We start from the raw sequence: 26,403 nt of genomic DNA, 5'->3' as shown, positions 1-26,403 counted from the left end.
GATCAGTAAACTCACTGTTACATAACTAATTTATGAACTCAATCACAATGTGAAACCTTGTACAACTCCAAAACCAAATGAGATTACTACCAGGAAAATACTTCCATTTTAAGGCTGCAATCTAGATGTGGTTATTAACCAGAAGACTTTTATTCAATACAAACACCTATGAAAACAACACCTAGTAAGCATTTACTTCTGAAACATACCATACTGAGTACTTTAAGGACGGAAAACAAAAAACAAAAAACAAAAAAAAAGAAATAGAACATGAAGAAAAAATGGTCAGGATTAATTTAGAGATTCACAAGCAGTACCTTATACAGAAAACATGGGAAGTGCTGATATGAAAACTGTAGGTCTTATGAAGTAGGGAATTGTGGCTATGAAAACGAAAAGATCTGCAAAGTGTCAAAATGAATGTATTTCACTTCAGTTTTACAAACTAATTGCTTTATCTTCCTTATGAGCTATCCTGGGAAGAACTTTGAATATGTACGTGTAAAATGTCAGACTATAAACCACTGGTTCTCAATCACAGGGGGATACTGGACAACATTTAGAGATATTTTTGGTTATCACAACGTGGGAGACGCTGCTGGCATCTAGAGATAGAGATTAAAGACGATGTTAAACATCCTAGAATACATTCACATTACTGCAAATTCAAAACAGAATTATCTGTTCCAAAATGTCAATACTGCCAAGACTGAGAGACACCATCTTAAATTCATATGGGTTAGTAATAATAAATAAAGGCAAAGAAAATAAAGTAGTAATATATATTGATATGTAGTTCTCCCAAACAACCACACTAAATTCTGAAAGTCCTGGCAAACTGCCAAGTCTAAGAAAACTAATACTGATAAGCCACATATTTGTATTTTATTGTTAATTAAAATTTACTACTTATATGACGGTAATAAACAGCAGCTAACATATATTGAGCTCTTTTATGTACCAAGCACATCAGCCCATAAAATGTTCACATTAAAACCCAAAAGGTAAGTACTTACGTTCCTATTTTATAGATGAGAAAATGACTGACACAAAAATTAAGTACTTTTCCCAATATTTGTAACACCTAGTGAATCACTTACTTCTAACTGCCACAGGTATATCTCACAAATAGTCAAAAAGCTTTATCCTTATTCATACCCTAAAATTAGGATGTGTGTAAAATTTCCTTTTCATGATCACAATTTAATGGAAGTTTCCACAAGCAATCTTATTTCTGCTTTAAGGCAATTATTACAAGGAGATAAAGATCTAGATCTGTGTTGTACAACATGACAGCAACTAGCCAAATATGGTCATTGCACATATTGAAAAGTGGCTGATCTAAACAGAAATGTGCTGTAAATATAAAACATACATAGAACACTGAAGCTTTATTACAAAAGGAAGAAAAATATCTTTCTTTTTATACTGACTACATACAGAAATATTTTAGGTATTACTGCTTTAAATAAATTTCATAATTAAAATTAATGTCACCTATTCTGTTTTGCTTTTAAAAATGTGCTCAGAAGCAAATTAACAATTACATACTTGTAGCATGTATTTGAATTTACATTATATTCTTATTTGCACTAATCTAGAATATACTGCAATTCAATAAATACAAGCTATAATTGCTTCCCTAAAGGAAATATCAGATTATTTTTGGTAAACATTTTATTTTTTAAGTAATCTCTATGCCCAACATGGGGCTCAAATTCACAACCCAGAGATCAAGAGTTGCATGCTCTATGAACTGAGCCAGCCACACTCCACAATATAATCTATTTTTCATGAGACTTACCCATCATGGTGGTGATGATGGTGGTGGTGATGGTGGTGGTGATGTTGTGGACCAATGAACTGCCGACAATTAAATAATTCATTCCCAATAGTCTCCCCAAGAAAATCCCCAGTGCGTGTAATACAAGATTCCTGAGATGCTTGTGCTATATGAGCAGCATTCATTTCCCCTGAAATATCATGTTCTGGATCTTCAGAGTGTGAACAGGCATCTAGCATTCGTATTCGATTATCTACTGAAGGCAATGACTCAGTGTTAAAAACCAGGTCCTTTCCTGTTCCATTGCTTGTCCCACTTCTTTCTGATGGGCCTTGGGAATCCCCTAAACAAATGCCTGCTTGGCTTTCTAATTTTCTGTTCCGAAGATCTGTACAACTGCTTTTAGGAGGATTATGACCATGATCGTCATCTTCTTCTTCTTCTTTAAGGGCTTCAATATCTGCAATGTCTTCTGATTGTACCTCACTCCCAGGGCTCCCAGCTGACTGGCTGGCATGGCTAGAATTCACCTCATTGCTCGATCCATCACTATGCCCACTACTGCTACCAGGACCACTGCTTCCATCTTCACCACTGTTGGCAGTTTCATCAGAACTTCCCTGCATGGATTCCTAGATTTAGAAAAAAACAGACTTAAATAAATACTTAAACTAGTATGAAAAAAGTAACTGACACGAACACACTGTACANAGTCGGACGCTTAACCGACTAAGCCACCCAGGCGCCCCTACACTGTACATTTTAAAAGTCTGCCCCAAGGGGCACTTGGGTGTCTCATCAGTCGGTTGAATGTCTAACTCTTGATTTTGGCTCAGGTCATGATCCCAGGGTTGTGGGATTGAGTCCAGTGTTGGGCTCCATGCTCACTGTGGATTCTCTCTCTCTCCCTCTCTGTCCTTCCCCCTTCACTTACACAAGTGCACACGCTCTCTAAAATAAAAACTAAAGTGCAAACCCATCACTGCAGAAACATCTGCATGTCTACAGTAACACTTTAACTTTCCTCCCACACCCATCTCTGCTAACGTGAAATTTTCCTTTAAAAAAAAAGTCTGCTATAATCATGACAGACTCCTTTAAACAATACAAAATAGAATTGAAAACACACAAAACTTTAAAGAACCTCAATAACTACTACTTACAGGAGAGACTTGAAAATGGACTATGTTTATATTTCCAGTTCAAAGGATAAACAAGACAAAAACCCCAAAATCCAAAAATCTTGTTAAAGCAGGAAAATATGTTTTCATACCTCTGTGTCTGAAAGTCGTTGTTGTACATGTTTTGTTCTATTAATAAGTTGCTCATCCATTTCTATGTCACTGCCTCCACTTTGATGAGTATCACTGTTATCACTGCTTTGAGGACTAGCTGCAGGTGACCCTATGTTAAATAGATTTTACATTTTTACTCTTAATATGTATTAACATAGATTTATGAGAATGACATAATCCTTTGATTCTTTCATTCACAAAATCTTTATGTTAAATAGCCAAAAAATATAATCTGGAAACATGTTAACATTCATCAATTATTTCTGAAGAGGATATATATGATTTCAATTGAGAATAAGATGGTTAGCCAGTTAAGGGTTGGTATCTACTCAAAATAACTTTATGGCCCTGATACAAATATAGTATATAAAATTAATTCTACATGATCAAGAAAACAAAACTACAAGTCATCTTGCCATGCATTTCTAAGACTCAACTTACAAGGTGATGGGGCTGCTCTTCTGAGCTCTTCTTCCTCTGAAGGAAAAGGAAAAAACAGGAGGGAAATATTCTAAGTGACTTATCTTCTTTGGAAGATTATCAACTGCTCTGATTACTATTAAAAAATCAACCAAATACAGGCAGAGAAACCTGAAATAACAAAGTCCCTAACACCTACAATAGTTGTGTGTGCCTGAATGGAAAATCCTAATGAAAGCGTAGTTATATAACGTCAAGAGACCAAAAAATGGGGTAAAGGTGATAAGGTTTTAGAAAGCCCTGGAAAGCTATACCTATAAAAGCACCCATAAAAAACCTGAAGTGAGACAGCTTTTGAATTAGAAAACACACACAGAGAATTGTACCATTATGATCTGCTCTAAAAATTATTTCTAAAACAAAGTATGTTGCTTGTTTTCTAACCAAAAGCTCCAAAGCTGTTATGAAATGGTTGTCCTCCACCTCACGGGAAAATAATGAGAGAAAATCAAATAACTACTGCAATTTTATTACTACTCTTTCCTTGAAGAGTAAACCAAAAATATTAGCTAACACCAATTTATTAACCCTTGAACAAATACCCTATCCCTCATCTCAAACTTATTTTGAAGTTAATACTGAAAACAAACTACTTCAACTTTGAATTACAAAATTTAGAAAAATTACTTTAAAAATATATCACACTTTACTAACCTTTCTTATTTCCAATGGGAAGATTAGTATTTAATAATGATGCAAAAGAACTCTGTTTTGACAGCTGAGCCTTAGCTGCTAGTGCATTGTTCCATAATGCTTTAATTAACATTGATGCCAAGTACAATGTCTTTTAAAAAAAGAGAGAGGTTGAAATTAGCGTTACAGAACAAATTTAATATCCTTTTTCCTAAAAGAAATACAAACACTAATAACCCACAAATTAAGTTATGGGCATCATAAATAAATCTTCACATTAAAAAAAAGTCTACCATTACATTATGTTTTAAATATATTACCTGTTCAGTATGAACACTAGGCTCCAGAGCAGAGACCAGATTAAGGAGATGTCTAAGTGGTACTGGATCCAAATTCTTGATGAGTGAAGGAAATAGGTCATGTATATACCGACTACAATGTTTCAACTACAAAATAAAGAAAGGTAGAAACAATAATTAAAAATAATTATGCTACAAAAATAAACAACCTGATACCGAAAAGTTCTACAGTTTAAAAATCAAGAAAGTAGTTGAAACAATAATATTTTCAAATATGCTGGAGAAATGTTCATTGCCATATATCATAAGTGGCAATATATAAAATTGTGATAATAAAATTCCATTGAAGCAGAACTTTATCTTATCAAAAGAAACCACAACTTAATTTTCCAGACACAAGAGGGAAGCACACAATAAAAAAATTTGTGGAATCCAAGTATGAAGAGAATGATGATTAAATTTATCATATATCTATATCATGAAATAAAAACAAATTAGTGTATTAAAATGTAAATAGTTGCAAATAAAATAATAAATTGCAATTAAAAGAGAAAAACAAATTAAGTATTTTAATTGAAATATATTTTTCATACTAAATGGTTATAAAGTATTCATATAGGTACACCCAGGTGGTTCAGTTGATTACACGTCTCACTTTGGCTCAAGTCATGCTCTCATGGCTCATGGGTTAGAGCCCCATTTCAGACTCTGTGCTGAGAGCTCAAAGCCTGAAGCCTACTTTGGATTCTGCGTCTCCCCCTCTCTTTCTTCCTCTCCCCCACTCACACTGTGTCTCTCAAAAAAAAAAATTTTTTTAAAGTACTCATACAACATGCTCCTTTTACTAGAGTATACAATAGAAACTCCCTTAAAATAAAGGTCTACATAGCAATAAACCAAGAAACAGAAAATCTCCTTATACTAAACAGAATGAAAGTAACATTTACAAAGATACAACTATTAACTACAATACTGTGTAAAATAAGTATCTTCTGTAACCATCAAGCAAATTCAAGATACGTAACAAATAAGGGCAAGCCTGTAATTCCCAATTTGAAGGGCCCAAAAGTAAAAATCTGAGGTATCCAACTTATCTTATATACATAAAAATTCTACGAGAAAACATACACTTGTTTCCTATTCTAAAACACTGACTTTTATATTGCTCAGGCATAAATCATGAACTTTCTTCTGCTCTCTCCCCTATCAGGATATATATGCACAACAAAATTCTGAACCAGAAGACAAAACAGAAGTGGTAACTTTGGAGTGATTCCTCCACATTGGGGTGACTTTTTATCAACTACACTAATTATATAATTTGATATGAAGGATAAGTAATCAATTAAAAGTTTACTGCTTTTATAGATAATTATAATTAGATTATACTTTTCCTAATTAAAATGTAACAAAACATAGTAAACAATAAATTTCTGACTTGTTGCCACTCTGATCACTCAGAAAATGGTATTTCCATAATAGACTAAAATTTCATAATCAAATACTTTACTGGTTATTTTCAAATGACAAAAACCTTTGGAAGATAATTATGTAATCCTGTAATCCTATAAAATATAAGGTTCTTTTAGCAGTGCCTGGGTGGCTCAGTCTGTTAAGCATCTGACTTTGGCTCAGGTTACAATCTCATTGTCTATGTGTTCAAACCCCATGTCAGGCTCTGTGCTGACAGCGCAGAGCCCGCTTGGGATTCTGTATCCTTCTCTCTCTGCCCCTCCCCTGCTCATGTTTGGTCACTCTTTCTCTTGCAAAAATAAACAAACATTAAAAAATTTTTTTAATATAAAGATCTTTTAGAGGTGTACATCATGACAGCAAATTCAGAAAGATGAAAAATATTAAAATTACACGGCTTAAAAAGATGACAGTGTGAAATCAGTTCATACTCTTCTTCATTAGTTATCACAAAGAAAAAGAGGAAAGGGAGTCAGGGAAGGTGGTAAAGCAGAAAGTGCCAGTAATCCCTGTCTGCATCTAGACAGCAATAATGTTGACAGAAACTCTGAAACTCTAGGGTCAGTTTGAATCTTCGCACTCACATACTTCCACGGGGAAGGCCTAGCTAATAAACTATGGTTAATAATGGCTAATTTCAGCCTGCAGTGTGATAGCAGCTACCAATTCTCCACTCCATGCCCCTATGTCAAACAGCTGTAAGGACAGTAATATGTAATTCTGCTTTAGCCTGCTGGAGCCTGGATGGACAAAAATAATACTGTCCATGACTTTCTTATGCCATACACAAAACTAAATTCAAAATGGATGAAAGACCTAAATGTGGGACATAAATCATTAAAATCCTAGAGAACACAGGCAGTAATCTAGTCTCACCTGAGCCATTGCAACTTCTTTCTAAATATATCTCCTGAAGCAAGGGAAACAAAAGCAAAAATAAACTACTGGGACTTCATCAAAATAAAAAGCTTCTGCTCAGTCAAGGAAACAATTAGCAAAACTAAAAGGCAACGTACAGATGGGAGAAGATATGTGCAAATCACCTACCTCATAAAGTGTTAGTATCCAAAATATATAAAGAACTAGGGGCACCTGGGTGGCTCAGTCAGTTAAGCATCCCACTCTTGATTTCACCTTAGGTCATGAAACTGAAATTATTGATTTAAGGAATAAAAAGGAAAAAATATAAAGAAATGTAAATAGATTCTAAGAGACCCACGAGAATCACAACCTTCCAACATACTCACAATGGGAATCTCAGAAGAGAAAGAACTAAAATATATTTGAAGAAACAATGGCTGAAAACTTCCAAATTTGATAAAAGACATGAATCTACAAATCCTAGGAGTTCAATGCATCCAAGTAGGGTAAACTCAGAGACCCAGAGCAAGACTTATTATAATCAAACGGTCAACAGCCAAAGACAGTAAAATAATCCTGAAAAAAGAGATAAGCAATGTACTACACATATAAGGGATACTCAATAGGAGTATCAGCAAGTGTCTAATCAGAATAGAAACCAGAGGAAGTGGCATGATATACTCAAAAGCTAAAAGAAAAAACTTTCACTGGAGAATTCTATAATTGGCAAAACATTTCTTATGAGAAAGAAATTAATACATTGCCAGATAAACAAGAACTAAAGGAGTTCACTAACTGAAACTGCCCTGCCAGTAAACCTAAACAAAGTCCTTTACAGTGAAATGAAAACAAGCTGAAGAATGAAGAAATAAAGACCTCTGAAAAATACACAGGAAATTAAAAGTTAGTATTACTGTTTTCATTTGTAACTCCACCTTTTATTTGCTGTATGATTTAAAATAGAAATGCAAAAAGAATTATTAATAATGTAAAAAAATAGACACAAGATGTATTAAGTTGAAATCTTTCATATCAATAATAAAAATAAGGGAAAAGGAGCTACATACAAGTATAATTTTTATGTACTATTTGACAAATTCAAATTAGACTATAAGAATCTTAAGATGTCGGGGCGCCCGGGTGGCTCAGTTGGTTAAGCGTCCGACTTCGGCTCAGGTCATGATCTTGCCATTCTCCAGTTCGAGTCCTACACTGGGCTCTGTTCTGACAACTCAGGGCCTGAAGCCTGCTTCAGATGCTGTGTTTCCCTCTCTCTCTCAAAATTAAATAATAAATTAAATTTTAAAAAATCTCAAGATGTTTAATGTAATTTCCCAATTAAACATAATTTCTATAGAATATACAAAAAAAGGAAATGAGAAGTAGTCAACACTACAAAAAACATTAACTAGTAATAATACCAACAAAAGTCCATAACAGAAATGACAGACAAAACCACTGTTAGGACATGGGGGGGGAGGGGGTAGGAGACGAAAAATGGCAGAAGTAAATGCCTCTTTGAGGAATTACTTTAATATAAATGGTGTAAACTCTGCAAAGATAGAGATTATTAGAGTGCTAAACAGAACATGATACAACTTTATGTGGTCTACGAAAGACACACTTTATATCTAAAGACACAAAAAGGCAGAAAGACAAAGGATGTAAAAGGATATTCTGTGCAAATATTAAGCAAGACAGAGCTAGGCTGACTATACTAAAATCAAATAAGACAGCCTTTAAATTTTTTAAAGGTCACTAGAAAAAAGGAAATTACCATATAACCCAACAATCTCACTTCTGGGTATACATCCAAAATAATTAAAAGTAGGATTTAGAAGAGGTATGTGTACACCTATACTCACTGTACATTGTACATTGTTCATTCACAACAGTCAAAAGATAAAAGCAAAGTAAATGTCCAACAAATAATTGTGGCATATACATAAAATGGAATATAATTCAAACTTACAAGAAAGGAAATCGTGTCACATGCTATGATATGGGTGACCATGAGAACATTATACTGAGTGAAATAAGCCAGTCACAAAAGGACCAATACTATTAGATTCCACTAATGTGAAATATACAGGGTAGTCAAAATGATAGAAAGAGTGGAATGGTGGCTACCAGGAGCTGTGAGTAAGGAGAATAGGGGATTTGTTGTTCAATGATTTACTGGGTGTGGTTTTTTGTTTTTTTTTTTAATTAAACTGTATGACCAACAAGGACCTCAAAACTAATGACCCCAAGATCAAGAGTCACATATCTGCCAGCCTGGCACCCCTATGTTGTTCAATGAAAAGAGACTTTCAGTTTTGGAAGATGAAAATATTTTAGAGATCTGTTACACAACAACATGAATGTATTCACTATTAGAACTTAAAAAATGGTCCAGAGGATGATAAATTTATGCAGTTTTCTTTTTCCTACAATTTAAGTCTTTTTTTTAAATTTTTTTTAATGTTTTATTTATTTCTGAGAGTGAGAGAGAGAGAGAGAGAGAGTGTGTGTGTGTGTGTGTGTGAGAGAGAGAGAGAGAGAGAGAGAGAGAGAGCAGGGGAGGATCACAGAGGGAGACAGAGACTCTGAAACAGGCTCCAGGCTCTGAGCTAGCTGTCAGCACAGAGCCCAACGCGGGGCTCGAACCCACGAACCGTGAGATCATGACCTGAGCCGAAGTTGGACCTTAACAGACTGAGCCAACCAGGCGCCCCAACTTAAGTCTTTTTTAGAACAGATTAATAAAGAATGATGTAATTTATTAATAAAAGGTTCCAGTTACAGCAATATAGTATAACTATAAATGTACCTTATAACTCAATGCTAAAAGAACAGAAATAAAACATACAAAATACAGATTAGAAAAAAACCCAGAAAATTAATAAAACCAATAGTTGGTTCTTCTAAAAGATTTTCAAACATTTAGTTAGATCAAAAAAAAAAAAAGAGAGAGATAACTAAAATCAGAAATTCAAATGAGCTATTACTATCAAACTTTAAAAATTTAAGAGAATAGTATGAACAATAGTACACTAAAAAATTAGATAACCTAGAAGATGGGTAGGAATTCCTTGCAAACTACCTAAATTAACTCAAGAAGAAATAGAAAAGGTCCACAGACATACAATAAGACATTGAATCAGCAATCAAAAACCTCCCAATGAAGAAAAGTACTAAAATGCATGGCTTAAATACAGAATTCTACCAAACACTTAAGAAATTAACATCAATACTTCTCAAACTCTCCAAAAATGACTGAAAAGAAGGAAATACTTATTTTTTAACTTTTTAAAAATACTTATTTACTTTTGAGAGAGAGCGAGCGTGCGTGCACAAGTGGGGGAGGGACAGAGAGAGAGGGAGACACAGAATATCGAGTAGTCTCCAGGCTCTGAGCTGTTAGCACAGGGCTTAAACTCATGGACCTCAAGACTATGACCTGAGCCGAATTGGATGCTTAACCAACTGAGCCATCCAGGTGGCTCAAGAAGGAAATCCTTCTTAAATCATTCTATGAGGCTTCACAAGTCCTCATAAGACTTAATAAAAAAGTTACTAAGCAGTATCTCACAAATGACAGAAGGTCCTCCAGAAACTATTAGGAAATCAAATCCAGGAGCATACCAAAAGGATTACTCACTATGCCCAAGTGAGATTTATCTGAGTAATTCAAGTGTGGTTCAAAAAGAGAATCAATTACTGTAATACATCATATGAACCAACAGAAAAAAGCCCCACAGTCATCTTAATTGATGAAGAAAGAATGACAAAATCTAACACCCTTAAATGATAAAAACTCTCAGAAACTAAGAATAGAGGATGAATTCATCATGATAAAGGATAATGAAAACCCCACAGCTAATTGCATACTCAATGATAAAGGACTCATTTTGGCCTAGAATAAGGAACAAGATACAGATGCACATATTTACCACTGTGTTTCAACCCTATACTGAGCTTCTAGCTAGTTACTGGACTCCACTCCATAAAACTGAATACACCCAAATTGGAAAGGAAAATGTAAAACTATTCAAAAATGACAAAATCCTATTCCAAAAAAACCTATATATAATAAGTAGAGCTGAAAATCAAATCAACAAAGTAACAGAGTACAGATCAACAAGCAAAACTGAGCTGTGTTTCCATATACTAGCAATCAATTATCTGAGAAGGAATTTAATATAGTAATTCCATTTACAATAGCATACAAAGAATAAACTACAATCGATTCCTGAACAACAAAGAAGATACAGGGTGCTCATCCCCTGTGTGGTCAAAACGCTGGGTAAACCCGGACTCCCAAAAACATAACTATCAATAACCTACTGCTGACCATAAGCCTAACCAATAACATAAACCAAAATATCAAAATATCAATAACATAAACAGTAAATTAACACATATTTGGTATACTGTATATAAATATATACTGTATTCTTAAAGAAAATGTTAAGAAAATCATAAAAGAAAATACATGTACAGTACTGTACTTATCAAAAAAAACCTATGTGTATGTGGACACAGGCAGTTCAAACCTGTGGTGTTCAAGGATCACCTGTACTTAAGAATGAATCTAATAAAAGAAATGAAAGACTTGTATACTGAAAACTACAAAACACTGCTGAAATAATAGTTGAAATGAATGGAAAGACATCCCATGTTCATGGATAGGAAGACTTAAAACATTAAGATGTTAATACTACCCAAAGTGATCTACAGACTCAATACAATCCCTTCAAAATTCCAAGAGCCTTTTAGGGTCAGAAATGGAAAAATCAATCCTCAAATTCATAGGGAACTGCAAGGGGTTGCAAAAGTCAAAACAATCTTCAAAGAGAAAACTGTGAAACCTAAAAGGAAATAAGAGCAATCAGAACAGTGTGGTATTAAGTACAGATATACAGACCAATGGAATAGAACAGAACACCTAGATATAAACTTTCACATAAATCATCAACTGATTTTCAACAGGGTCAAGATGATTCAATGTAGAAAGGATAGTCTTTTCAACAAAAGGTGCTGAGAAAACTGGATATTCACAAAATGAAGAATGAAGGTATATATTTACCTTACACACCATATATAAAAATCAACAAGATTGATCAAAGACCTAAACTCAGGAGATAAATATACAAAACTACACTAAGAAAAACTGGGGAGTATCTTCACAATACTAGATTCGCCAATGGTTTCATCACTAGTACACCAAAAACACAGCAAACAACCAAAAAAGTAGATAAACTGAAATCCATCAAAACACTTTTTGTACATCTAAGGATACTTTATTTTAAAAAATTTTTTAGTGTTTTTATTATTTATTTTACAGAGAGAGAGCACACACACGAAGAGAGAGCAGGGGAAAGAGGAAGACACATAATCCAAAGCAGACTCCAGGCTCTGTGTCAGCACAGAGCCCAAGGTGGGGCTCAAATTCATGAACTACAAGATCATGACCTGAGCCAAAGTCGGATGCTTACTCAACCGAGCCACCCAGGTACCTCGATTTTTTTTTTTTTTTTTAAGTAAACTCTGTGCCCAACGTAGGGCCTGATTTCATGACCAATGAGATCATGCTCTAATGACGGAGCTGGCAGGTGCCCCCAAATCTAAGGATACTTTAAAGAAGGCAAAAGAAAACTCAAGGGTTGGAGGCAATACATGTAAGTTATGTATCTGGTAAGGGATTAATATCCAGAATGTAAAAAATACTGGTTTTTTTCTTTTAAACGTTTATTTTTGATGGGGCGGGGAGGCAGACAGAGAGGGGAAGAGAGGATCTGAAGGAGGCTCTGTGCTGACAGAAGAGAGCCCAATGCAGGGTGTGAACTCACAAACTATCAGGTCAGACCATGACCTCAGCTAAAGTCAGATGCTTAACCAACTGTGCCACCAGATGCCTCAAAAATACTCTTAAACTTGAAAATCTCCCAAACCACCCAATTCAAAATAGGCAAAGGTCTTGAAAAGCCATTTTTCCAAAAAAGATATACAAAAGGTCAATAAGCACATGAAAGGATGCTCAAAGTCATTAGTCATTAGAAAATGCAAATAAGTGCAAATTAAAACCACAGTGAGATATTACTTCACACCTCCCAGGATAACTAAAAAAATTTTAGGACAAATAGCAAGTGTCGGCAAGGATGGGGAGAAATGGGACTCTCCCTGTACTGAGGGTGGAATGTGAAACACTGAAGTTGCTGTGGAAAAGTTTGGCAATAACTCAAAAAATTAGAGAATTACCATATGACCCAGCAGTTCTTCCCCATGTATATATACAGAAAAACTGAATGCACAGATTCAAACACATGCTTGTATACCCATGTTCATGGAAACATTATTCACAATAGCCAAAAACTAGAAGCAACTCCAATGTTCATGAATGCAGAAATGAAAACATTAAATGTGGTATACACAAACAATGGAATATTTAGTCGTAAAAAGAAAATTTTTACATATGCTATATATAACATGGATAACACTCGAAAACACTGTTTAATAATATAAGCCACAGAAATACTGTGATTCTACTTAAATGAAGTACCTGTAATAGACATACACAGACAGAATGTAGAATACAGGAAACCAAAGGCTGGGGGTAGGGAAAACCTGACAGTTATTGTTTAATGAGTACAGTGTTTTCATTGGGAATAGTGTCAAAGTTGTGAATATAGATAGTGATGATAGTTACATATTAAATATTTAACGTCACTGAACTCTACAGTTACAAGTGGTAAGTTTTATGTTTATATATATAAATACTATTTGTTCCAGAATAAAAAAGTTAATAAAAAAAAGAGAAAAAGTAAATTTATGTGTTAACAGGCATCATCCCAAAACTCAAACCAAGTCAAAAAGAAACAAAACCAGAACACCTGATTGGCTCAAGCAGTTAAGCAGCAGACTCATGATCTCACAGGTTGTGAGATGGAGCCTGAGTTGGGCTCAGTTGACAGTATGGAACCTGCCTGGGATTTTCTTTTTCTCTTTCTGCCCCTTCCACGCTCAGGAACACTCTTGCTATCAAAATAAACAAACAAACCATCATGGATTACTTAGCACCTGAAAAACTACTTAAGAGAAAAATTCTGCCGACAAGAAATGGTGGGATAAAGGCACCTGGTTAGCTCAGTTGGATTAGGATCTCGAATCTGTGCCCTCACATTGGATGTAGAAATTACAAAAAAAAAAAAAAAAAAAAAAAGAAAGAAAGAAAAGAAACTTTAAAAAATAAAGGTATATACCTGTCTTCATAAAATATTACCAAAAAAAGCAAAAATAATAAAAAGAAGATCCGTTCATTGAGGAAACAATGAATATATTCACCTCTATTACAAAGTTCTGAGGCAAATTTTAGCATCTTACATTCAGTTACACACAAGCGCAAAAAAAACAGACATCTCAAGTGTGTAGTAACCCAGAATAGAAGATCCACAGATTCCTCTTTAGGGAAAACAAAAGCTATTCAGTGAAGACTGTAAAAATAAATATTCATTAATTGTGGAATGAGAAAAAGAGAAAGGAGAAAAAAAGAAATCTGTGGTGAGTCATAGCCTAAATACAAGCTTAGCAATAAACAACTGTAGAAATTATGGTTATAGTGCAGAATTTAAAGCAAAGTATTTGATAAACTATAACACAGTAAAAACTGGAGAGCAAAAAATGAGAAAAGAAAAATGATGAGAATTCCCTCATCTCTACAGAAGAGAATCAATCATTTCTTTTCATTTTAGAATGAAAAGAAACAAACCCACAAAGAAAATGAGACTAATAATAGATAGTAAATTTCAACAAACTTCTGAATGACTAAAATGAAGAGAAGACATTTTAAAATGTACAGACTGAGAAAGGTGTAGTGCAGAATAATGTGTGAGTGAGATGCAAAGGAGTTAAGTTAAACTTCCCAATGTAAATGGGAAAGATACTGGACTCAGAGGGACAGCAAGAAGTATGGAGATAAAAACACAGGATTTCAATGAATATTCTTAAAGAATAATTTTGTTAGCCATCAACGAGTCAGAAAAATACTAACAGCCAACTTATTCTACTCATGCATCAGGGCTCTTCCCTGAGTAAAAATTATATAAAGCCATAGCTTTTAAACACAGATACTGGAATCCCTTTTCACTCTCTCTTTTAGAAATTCCACAGCAGAGGAGTGCCTGGGTGGCTCAGTCAGTTAAATGTCCAACTTTAGCTCATGTCAGGATTTCACGGTTTATGGGTGTGAGCCCTGAATCAGGCTATGTGCTGACAGCTCAGAGCCTGGAGCCTGCTTCAAATTCAGTGTCTCCCTCTCTCTCTCTACCCCTCGCCCTTTTGTACTCTGTCTCTCTCTCTCTTAAAAATAAACATTTAAATAAATAAATAAATAAATAAATAAATAAATAAATAAAAATGTAAACCCCCCCCTTTTTTTTAGAAATTCCACAAGCAGAAAGCCTAGTGACTCAAATGAGTAAAGTACAAGTTGTTTTACCATTGCTACCCTAGAAAATGTAGCAAAACAGGAGTCCCATTTGAGACAGCTCTAATGAAAAAATACTTCACAACATCCAAGACTATCTAGACCAATTACTTAGTCATCTTTCTTAAATATGGATGGATAAAAAAGTCATATGTGAAGACATCTAACAACATAAAAAAAGAACAAACCTCATGTTAAGAACTTCTAAAAAGGCAGGCAGGAACAGAATTCAAATCATAAAATATAACAGAAGGATATTTCAGTGCCCACATTATTACTCAAGTATAGTCATAAGTTCACATGCTAGTAGTATGTAAACAATGTCTCATAAAGCAGTAATCTAAATGTGTATACATGTACACAGGCAGAAACTAATAACCACTAGAATATAGATCAGATCAGTCATTACAACAGGGCTCCTGGGTAGCTCAGTTGATTAAGCGATCAACTCTTGAGTTCAGCTCACATCAGGATCTTGCAGTTCATGAGTTTGAGCCCTGCATCAGACTCCATGTTGACAGTGCAGAACCTGTTTGGGATATCTCCCCCTCTTTTTCTGCTCCTCCCCTACTCGCATGTGTATATGCGCACTCTCTCTGTCTCAAAATAAACTTTTAAAAAATTTAAAAAATAAATAAAATTGGTCATCACTAATCCTTTTGAGAATCTAATGAAAACTATGTGTAATGCATATCTCAATCAGATGATATATAAGTCCTTTTAAATTCTAGAGAGGGGCGCCTGGGTGGCTCAGTCGGTTAAGCGTCCGACTTCAGCTCAGGTCATGATTTCACGGTTCATGGGTTCGAGTCCCGCTTCGGGCTCTGTGCTGACAGCTAGCTCAGAGCCTGGAGCCTGTTTTGGATTCTGTGACTTCCTCTCTCTCTGACCGTCCCCTGCTCATGCTGTCTCTCTCTAAAATAAATAAAACATTAAAAAAATTTTTTTAAATAAATTCTAGAGAATCTGACTTTTGTCACTGACACAAAAGTCTATCCACAAATATCAGCTCCATTTTAAGATAAAATTATTACATCAATAAGTTACATACATTTATGCAAACATTCTTCAAATGTGGAAAGCATTTAACAATAAATTCCAATGGAGTACAAAGATTCTCATTGGGATTTTTGATGTCCTATGTCTAAAACATTTTATACTGGAAGGGTGTGTAGAGGGAAATATAAGAGAGGTTAACTAAGCCAAACCAAAAACAGTAACTTTAAATGGTAAAGAGAGTTGGGACACCTGGGTGGCTCAGTCAGTTAAGCATCCAACATCCGCTCAGGTCATGATCTCCTGGTTCATGAGTTCAAGCCTAACGTCAGGCTCTGTGCTGACAGCTGAGAGCCTGGAGCCTGCTTCGGATTCTGTGTCTCCTTCTCTCTCTCTCCGACCCTCCCCCGTTCACACTCTGTCTCTCTCTCAAAAATAAATACACCTTAAAAAAATATCTTGGGGCGGGGGGGCACCTGGGTGGCTCAGTTGGTTGGGCATCCGACTTCGGCTCATGTCATGATCTCAGGACTTGTGAGTTCGAGCCCTACATCAAGCTCTGTGCTGACAGCTAGCTCAGAGCCTGAAGCCTGTTTCGGATTCTGTGTCTCCCTCTCTCTGACCCTCCCCTGCTCATGCTCTCTCTCAGAAATAAAAAAAAAAATTAAAAAAAAAACATTAAATGGTAGTCATTTATACATCAAAATATTTGCTTTACCTTTATATACTAGTCTCTGTATTTACTGCAAAACTAATATACACATAGAAAAGTTTCAAAGTTTATGTAAGCATAGACAAGAAGAAGGAAGTTCCCCATTCACCCCAGGCAACCTCCCTAAAAGCAAACTTATTAAAATTTCTTGTGTACTTTTACAAAAAGTTCCAGGCATTCACAAGTAAAAAGTATATATACATCCTGTTTTTATAACTGTTTAAACACACACTATGTACTTGAAATTTTCTCTCAATAAAAGATCTATTACCTGCACAATATTTAGTAAAACTATTTCTTACATACTGTTCCACATGAGCAGAGTACAACAACTTCAGTCCTTCTCATGGCCACACAGCATTCTATTATATGAATTTCCCACAACTTATCTAAGTAGTCCTACAATTGACAAACATTCCTTATGTGCTAGCACAGTCAATGCTGCAAACATCTTCATGTACTTGTATTTACAGAATAAATTACCAGAAAGAGAACTCTGTATTGCTTTCCAGAAGTTCTACCACACTCTAGTCAATACAGTGCATTATTAAACATAAAGGCAATTACCCAACACATGAAAACGCTATTACATTTTTTGAACTTGTATTTAATTACAAAGATAAGCATTTTTCAAATATTTGCAAACACTTTTTTATTTCAATCTATTTGTCACCTGTGTCTATTTTCTCCTTGGATTCCAGTATGAGTTATGATATATACAATGAAAAGAGCAGCAGCCAATTTAATAACTATGGGTGAAGAGTGAGTGTGTGAAGTGTGTGTGTTAGTGTGTCTGTTTGTCTGAGGTGGGCAAAGCGATGTCAAAAATTTACTCTAAAGTGGATCAAAAAAACTTAGGTATGATGGAATGAAACCAACCAATCCTAGTCATTTTAAAATTCATTACATTTAGTGCACAAATTTTAAAATCTTAAAATCATTCTAAATTTGTGGTAGATTCAAAACCAAAGCAGTAACAAACACAGAAATACCTAATTAAAATAACCCTTAAGATACACTTATTTATTTTAATCTTTTATAAATATTTTAAGTTTTTCAAACTGTATCACAGATTATGTCACAATTTTTAATTATTTCCTTCCTAGGTTACTTCAAATTCTTGCTAGAGAATAATGCCAAAACATTTAACAGACAACATTATCAATTATCAATTTGATAAATTTCAGTTTCAATAAAGAATAATGCTCTCCTATTACTATTTATTCTGCATTAATGTATCATTGTTCTCATATTTTCCTATTCTTGCTGTGAATAAAATAAAAATTTTGTGCCTACTAATAGAGTAACAGTTTCAGAAATTATCAAAGAAAAACTCCCTTTATTCTGAAATGGAAATGCTTCATTAATTTACTGAAATGATATTAATATATAAATATACATGATTAAACATGGAAAGTAAAAAAAATACTGAAAAATTACCACCCATCTAAGAATTAAGTAAGGTCTCAGGGCACACAATTATCAAATTTGATTATCTTTATATAAAAAGTTTTGGAATATATGCAGTAATAATCACCAAATCTAATGGAAGGAAGAGAAATGGACAAAAGTCAATGTAATGGGAGAGATGGCTATTATGATAGCAATAACAAATACAACTCACATTCCTTAGAATAAGCTTCACACAAAATAAAATTCATATACAAATAACTTTAAAATTATTTTGAATAATATCATTCAAATAACACTGATTTTGAAACAGAACGATAGTGCAGGTTTTGAGTAGGAAAACCATTGATTCTCTTCAAATTAGTTATTACAATTAATTTGGCAATATTTTTTAAAAAGAATCCTAAAATTTACGTGGCAAAATATATCAAAAAGAACCAGCCCTGCCAGACATGAATATTACAAAAAAAAAAAAAAAATTAGTATAAACCTAAGATCAGCAAATGTTTTCTTGAAGGACCAGAGAGTAAATAGTAGAATCAAGTGATAAGGTCTCTGATACTACACTTTACCACTACGATACAGAAGCACCCACAGACAACAATACAGAAGAATCGACAAGGTTATGGTGCAAAAAAGCTTTATTTACAAAATGAAGTGGGTGGCCCAAAAGCTTTAAATGTATTAATCTGTGGTATATTGACCATGACTAGATATACTGATGGTTAGTCTACAGACTCCAGAAATCAAAGCAGTCAAAATAAAACTGGTATCTCAGTTCAGTAAGGAAAAAAAGAATTACTGAACTTTCTTATAACCTTGGAGTGAAAAAGGCATTTCAAACCATACGACAAAATCCATAAGCAATAAAAAAAAATTAAACCACAAGTTTGAAAACCACAAATTTGAAACTGAACAGCAAAAACCACCTTAACCAAAGCAAAAAATAACATCAAAGTAGAATACAGTCATAACTCTTAACACAGACACAAGTCCAATGTTACTAATATATGAGTCTCCTACAAAAAAGAACAAGAAAATCACCACTACATGGCAAAGAATATCAACGTACATTCCCAGTAAAGGAAACAAAAGTGGCTCTTAAACACAAGACTTGCAATGTGCTTCATATACACTAAAATGCAAATATAAAACAGCAATGATACCACTTTTCACCCATCAGTTTAGCAAATATCAAGTATAAGGACACAATGTATTTAGAAAACTGAAGGAAAAGAGGCCTTATCATACAATCACGTACCACAAGTAAGCCACAGAGATGCTTTAACCTAAAAATTCTACTTAAAAGATTTAGCTACAAAATAATTTTACACAAGAATGAAATAAGTATGTTAGAACTTAACAGATTTTAGCACTCTTTATATATAACAGAAAAGAATGGAAAAAATAATACCTATGAACAGGAACTGGTTAAATAAATTATCATACATGCATATATTTAAACACCATGTCCTCTTTAAAAAAACTCTCTTATATATTGATATGCAATTCTCTTCAGGATTAAATAAGTGAAGAAAGCCAAGTCCATTTAATATGCAACATGTGTAATAAAGACAACACAAAAGAAAAAAGCTTACAATTGGCTATTTACACAGAAAATCTATCACAGAAAATCTATCATGTACCTGAGAAGATAAGAACTACATGCCTAGGAAGTAGGCTCAAGAGGAGGGGAAGACACAACATACATTTTACTATTTATTTTTTGGATTTTGAACAATGCTGATATATGCCTATTCAAAAAACTAAATAAAAAAGAAATCAGTATAATAAACTACCAATACAACATACAGGAGGCTTTACTGTATCAACAAAAATAACAGGCAAATGTCTCTTAATAAACCAAGATGATTTCATGAAGAACCTCCAAATGACTCTCATTTCCATCAATTCTCCCTATAATATAGTAAGACATAGACTCTGAAGCCAAACTCCATAGATTCCATGCCCAGCTTTCTCTGTGTCTCTGTTTCTTTAGCTATAAAACGGGATTAAGAGAACTTACCTCTTAGGGCAAAAAAACAGAATAATAAAGAAATACTTAATAAATGTGATCTGTTAATATTACCTGTGCTGCAGCCCAAATGCAATCAATATGCTGAGTACTCAGTCTCCCTTCTGCTGCCAAGAAGTTCAAAATCACTTGGCACTGTTTGATAATCTGGGAGGAAAAAAAACTTATTATAGTCAATTTTCTAACGTATTCTTCTCTTAGTAGAGCAGAGAAGTCATGTAATTGTCCACAAACCTCAATATGTAAATTTGGTCCAAATATATGCTCTACCACATTGTTGCTTATAAGCCAGTCTGCAAGTTCTTTTGCAATGGACCTAAAGTCAAACAATAAAAATAGTACATTAAAAAATTATTAACATCATTCTTTCTCAAGCCTAAAAAGCAAATTCAGTTGAACACCTAATGTTTTGGTTTTGTGTTTTGTGTTTTTTTTTTTTTGGTTTCTCCACACCCATGACCCTAAGATCAAGAGTCACATGTTCCACTGTACTGTCTGAGCTAGCCAGGGACGCCATAAACCTAAATTTTTTCACCTACAAATTATAAAAAAGTGTTATATACAATTAACTGATTAGAGTGCCACAATAAATAACTAAAAGAAATGGTAATATTGCCTGAATTTATAAACAAGCAAAATAAACCTGAAAAGATAATAGCTCACACCAGTTACACAAGTGGAAATACCAACCATAACAATAAGCAATATATTTTCTTCCTCAAAGACTTAACTTCCACTTTTTAATTTCCATAGTAGGCACCCAAGCATTCAGAGGTTACCCAATATGCCCTTTACAGTAAGGTAACATCAGGAAAATAGGTTACCAAAAAGATAAGAGAAAAAAAAGTGACCTAAGAGCCAAACTGAATGTCTCCTGCCTGATATTAATAAAGATCACTGTTCCTTAAATATATCAATTGCTCATTCAGAATAAATTACATTTACCAAAATCTCATTCTTCATTGCAAACCATAAACATTTTACAACAGTTCTAGATTACTCTTCATTTTTTCCACTATTTATTTATTGAGAGAGCGCGAGACAGAAAAAGAGAGCGAGAGAGCAAGCGAGAGCGCATGCAAGCAAGCGCACATGAGTAGGGGAGAGAGAATCTCAAGCAAGCTCCATGCTCAGCACAGAGCCTGAAGTGGGGTTAAATCTCAGGACTGCGAGATCATGACCTGAGCTGAAATCAAGAGCTGGACGCTAAATCAACTGAGCCATCCAGGTACCCCACAGTTTTTAGGAAGAGCCATCAAGTCTCCTTCAGAATAGAAGTTAAACTATTAACTATTAGTTCTACTAATAAGGTAGTATGAGAGTTTGTCAATTAATTATCTTTTATACCTTTGGGATATACATGACATATAATATACTGAAGACATTTAAAGTATACAGTTTAATGAATTTAAGCTTACATATGTATATCTATGAATTCATCACCACCATCAAGATGACAAATACATACATTAACCCAAAAACTTTCTTTATGCCCCTGTATCATCCATCCTTTCTCCAGCCCCCACAACCACACTCCCCATAATCTGCTTTATTATAGTTTTCATTTCTAGGATTTTACGTGTAAAAAAAGATGTATCATGTAATTTTTTTTAAATCTGGCCTCCTTCACTCAGCATAAAATTTCTCTATTTTGTTTCATTTACCAATATCCCATTGGTTTATTCTAGTTCAGCAATTATGAATAAAGCTAATATAAACATCTATGTGCGGGTTTTGAGTAGACATAAGTTTTCAACTCGTCTGAGTCACTATCAGGGAACACAACTGCTAGATCAATGGTTAAGAGTATGTTGAGTTTTATAAGAAATTGCCAAACTGCCTGCCAAAGTAGAATGCACTCCCACCAGCAACTGATGAGAGTTCTTATTGCTCCAAAACCTTGTCAGCATTTGGTGTTATCAGTATTCTAAATTTTGACTATTGGAAGAGATGTGCAGTAGAATCTCACTGATAGTTTAATTTGCATTTCCCTCATGAAAGAGGATATAGGGCATCTATTCATGTGCATATTTGTCATCTGTGTATCTTCTGATTTAGGCTAAATGGCTGATAAAATCTTTGGTTTATTTGTTAATCAGTGTGCCCGTGTACTTACTGTTAAATTTCAAGATTCTCTGAATATTCTGGATAACAGTTCTTTATCAGACACTTCTTTTGCAATTTTTTTCCAGTTTGTTTAGGTCTTCTCATTCTCTCTACATTATCTTTTGCAGAGCACAAGTTTTTAATTTTAATAAACTCCACATTATTAATTCTTTCTTTCATGGATCATAGTGTTATAACCAAAAGTTCACTGCCATACTCAAGGTCATCTAGGTTTTCTCCTATCTTCCAGTTTTCTAATTTTGTATTTTATGTTTATGTGCGTGACACATTTTACGTTAATTTTTGAGTAGTGTATGAGGTCCATGTCTAGATTCTTTCTTTTGCACATGGTTGTCCAATTGTTTCAGTGCCATTTGGTGGAAAGACTATCTTTGCTCCATGGTAATGCCTTTGCTCCTCTGTCAATGGACTATATGGTCTATTTCTAAGCTCTCTAATTCTGTTCCATTCATCTATTTGTTACAAGTATCACATTGTCTTGATGACTACAATGGTGCAGTAAGTCTTGAAGATGGGTAGCATCAGTCCTCCAACTCTGTCCGTTTCCTTTCAATACTGTCTTAGCAATTAGGGGTCATTTGTCTCTCTATATAAACTTTAGAGTCGTTTTGTTGATATCCACAAAATAACATGCTGGGATTTTGACTGAGATTTCACTGAATCTATAGATCAAGTTGGGAAGAACTGTAATCTTTACAATTTTACATGTTCTATTCATAAACATGGAGAATCTCTCCATTTATTTAATTCTTTGGTATCTTTCATCAGAGTTTTATAATTTTCCTCACATAAATCTAATAAAATACAAACAGGATCTATACCTAAGTATTTCATGCTAATGTAAATGGAATTACATTTTAAATTTCAAATTTCATGTGTTCAGTGCTAATATATAGAAAAGCAACTGGGTTTTCTTTAACTTCGTATCCTGCATCTTTGCTGTACTTTGCTAAGTTCCATGAGTCAATCAATTCTTTCAGATTTTCTACATAGAAGATCATGTCATCACCAATCAAAGACCAATTTCTTCCTTCCCAATCTATATACATTTTATTCCCTTTCCTTGCCTTACTACACTAGGTAGGACTTTGAGTAGAATGCTGAAAGACAGTGGTGAGAGAACAGACTTTCCTTTTTCCTGGTTTTAGTGAAAGGCTTTGAGTTTCTCACTATTAGTACAATGTTACCTGTAACTTTTTTGTAAATGTTCTTTACCAAGCTGAGGAAGTTCTCTATTCCTAATTTACTGAAAGTTTTATCTTAAGTGTTCAATTTTGTCAAATGCTTTTTCTTTATATATTCATATGATCATGTGATTTTTCTTCTTCAGCCTCTTGATGTGATAGATTACATGAAATGAACCAGACTTGCATACCTGGGATAAAAATCACTTGGTTACAGCATGTAATTCTTTCTGTACATTGATGGATTTAATATTTTATGAAGATTTCTACATTTATGTTCATGAGAAATACTGGTCTGTAGTTTTTACATGTCTTTGGTTTTGGTATGGGGGGGGAGGTTCTTTTTCTTTTCTTAGAGACACAGCACATGCACACACACATATAAGCAGAGAAGGGACTGAAGGAGAGGGAGACCAAGAATCTCAAGCAGGCTCCACATCCAGCACACAGCCCAACGAGCTCAAACTCACAACCATGAGATCATGACCTGAGCTGAAAACAAGATTCAGATGCTTAACCAACTGAACCACCCAGTCATCCCTAGGGTAATTTCTTCCTTAAATTTTTTATTTAAAAAAAATTTTTTTAGGGGGTGCCTGGGTGGCTCAGTTGGTTGAGTATCCGACTTCGGCTCAGGTCATGATCTCACAGTTGATGGGTTCAAGCCCCACATCAGGCTCTGTGCTGACAGCCAGTGCAGAGCCTGGAGACTATTTCCAATTCTGTGTCTCCCTCTCTCTCTGACCCTCCCCTGCTCATACTGTCTCTCTCTCACTCTCAGAAATAAATACAACATTAAAAAAAAAATTTTTTTTTTAAATAAAAAAAAATTTTTTTTTTAGTGTTGTATTTATTTTTGCGACAGAGAAAGAGAGCACAAGTTGGAGAAAGGGAGACACAGAATCCGAAACAGCCTCCAGGCTCTGAGCTGTCAGCACAGAGCCTAACATGGGCTTGAACTCACGGACCATGAGATCATGACCTGAGCTAAAGGCAGATGCTTAAAGGACTGAGCATCAGTCCTCAAATTTCTTCGTTAAATATTTAGAAGAATTCACCAGTGACAACATCTGGGCCTGGTACTTTCTTTTGTAAAATCAGTAATTCTTCATTCAATTTCTTTGGTAACAGGCTTCTTCAAATTACCTATTTCTTCAAAACTATTGAAGAACTGAATTAAATGGCTATTACAGAACATTTAATGAAAAAAGTAGTAGGGTGCCTGGGTGGCTCGCTTGCTTAAGTGTCTGACTCAAGTCACAACTTCACAATTTGCAAGTTCAAGCCACACATTAGGTTTGCTGCTGTCAGTGCAGAGCCCCCTTCAGATCTTCTGTCCTCCTCCCCTCTCTGCCCCTCCCACACTCATGCTCTCTCTCAAAATTTAAAAAAAAATCAAAACAACATTTAAGAAGATAAACAAGAAAGTAGGTATGCCTGGGTGGCTCAGACGGTTAAATGTCTGACTCTTGGTTTAAGCTCAGGTTACCATCTCACAGTTTATGAGATCGAGTGCCACGTTGGGCTTTGCACCGTTAGTGCAGAATCTTGGGATTCTCTCTGCCCCTCCCCCAATCATACTTTCTCAAATAAGCATACGTTTAAAAATTATTTAAAAGAATAAAAAAGTAGTGACAGGTATATTTTTAGTGGAAGAAAACAGGTTTCAAAATAGGACTTGCCATAAGAGCTCCCAAAGTGTTCCAGTCACATGAATTACACACAGAAAAATTGAGAAGGTGAAATAATTTCATTTCCTGTTTATCCACAGAATTAGACTTAAAAAGCCAAGGAGACCCAGGCACTTTTCTAATTATTCAGAATTGTAATTTTAAGTGAGCCAAGTATAAAACTGAACAACATTATCAGTAACAATTCTTCAGGGCTCTGGAAACCTACACATAACTGGACTCACAGAAGGAACAGAAGGAGTCAAAAAAAAAAAAAAACAAGAAATTATGGCCAAAATATCCTACTTTGATGAAAAATGTTCATTTACACATCAAAAAACAACTAAGATACACGCAAGGAGATCCACAGCTAGATTCACCATAATCAAACTGGTGAAAGCCAAAGATGAGGAGCAAAATCTTGAAATCAGCAAAAGAAAATGAAATATATGTATATAAGGGAACCATAGTAAGATTGACAGGTAACTTCTTACCAGAAACAGAGGAATAGACCTATACTGGAACAATGTTTCCATATTTTATTAAAATTCCATTATTACTAATTGGAAGGAGACAGTAGTAACTAATAAGCATACTAAAACCCGAATGCAGCCACTAAAAAGTAATTTTTGAAGTATTAAAAAAAAATCAATGAATTTAAAATGGTATACTAGAATAAAGGCAATAAAGGAGAAATAGAAAATCAAAACAGAAGGCATATAGAAAACCAACAGCAAAATGGCAGATGTAAATCCAACTACACAATGACATTACAGTAAATGGATTAAATACTTTGGATTTAATACTTTGATTTGGATACTCCAATCAAAAGGCAGAGATTAGAGCACCTGGGTGTCTCAGTCTGTAGAATATGCAACTCTTGATCTCAGGGTGGTTGAGTTCAAGCCCCACAATAAGGATAGAGCCTACTTTAAAAAAAGGCAAGGGTGGGGAGGCAGAGATTATGAGATTAGAATG

At 34.5% G+C, this 26,403-nt stretch overlaps 1 protein-coding gene across 1 annotated transcript in view; it reads right to left on the bottom strand.

Annotated features, from left to right (window-relative positions):
* The window catches only part of USP34 (ubiquitin specific peptidase 34), a 192,996-nt gene that overhangs the window by 136,371 nt on the left and 30,222 nt on the right, over positions 1 to 26,403 (bottom strand). Inside the window, 7 exon segments of the mRNA XM_077766453.1 lie at positions 1,805 to 2,415; positions 3,057 to 3,187; positions 3,520 to 3,555; positions 4,213 to 4,342; positions 4,512 to 4,637; positions 20,499 to 20,591; positions 20,679 to 20,760. Coding sequence (XP_077622579.1) covers positions 1,805 to 2,415; positions 3,057 to 3,187; positions 3,520 to 3,555; positions 4,213 to 4,342; positions 4,512 to 4,637; positions 20,499 to 20,591; positions 20,679 to 20,760 — 1,209 coding nt within the window.

Source organism: Crocuta crocuta, unplaced genomic scaffold (genome assembly GCF_008692635.1).
Source record: "Crocuta crocuta isolate KB4526 unplaced genomic scaffold, BGI_CrCroc_1.0 scaffold113, whole genome shotgun sequence".
NCBI lineage: Eukaryota > Metazoa > Chordata > Mammalia > Carnivora > Hyaenidae > Crocuta > Crocuta crocuta.
The sequence above is the reverse complement of the archived record's forward strand: the minus strand, read 5'-3'. Positions and strand labels throughout refer to the sequence as shown.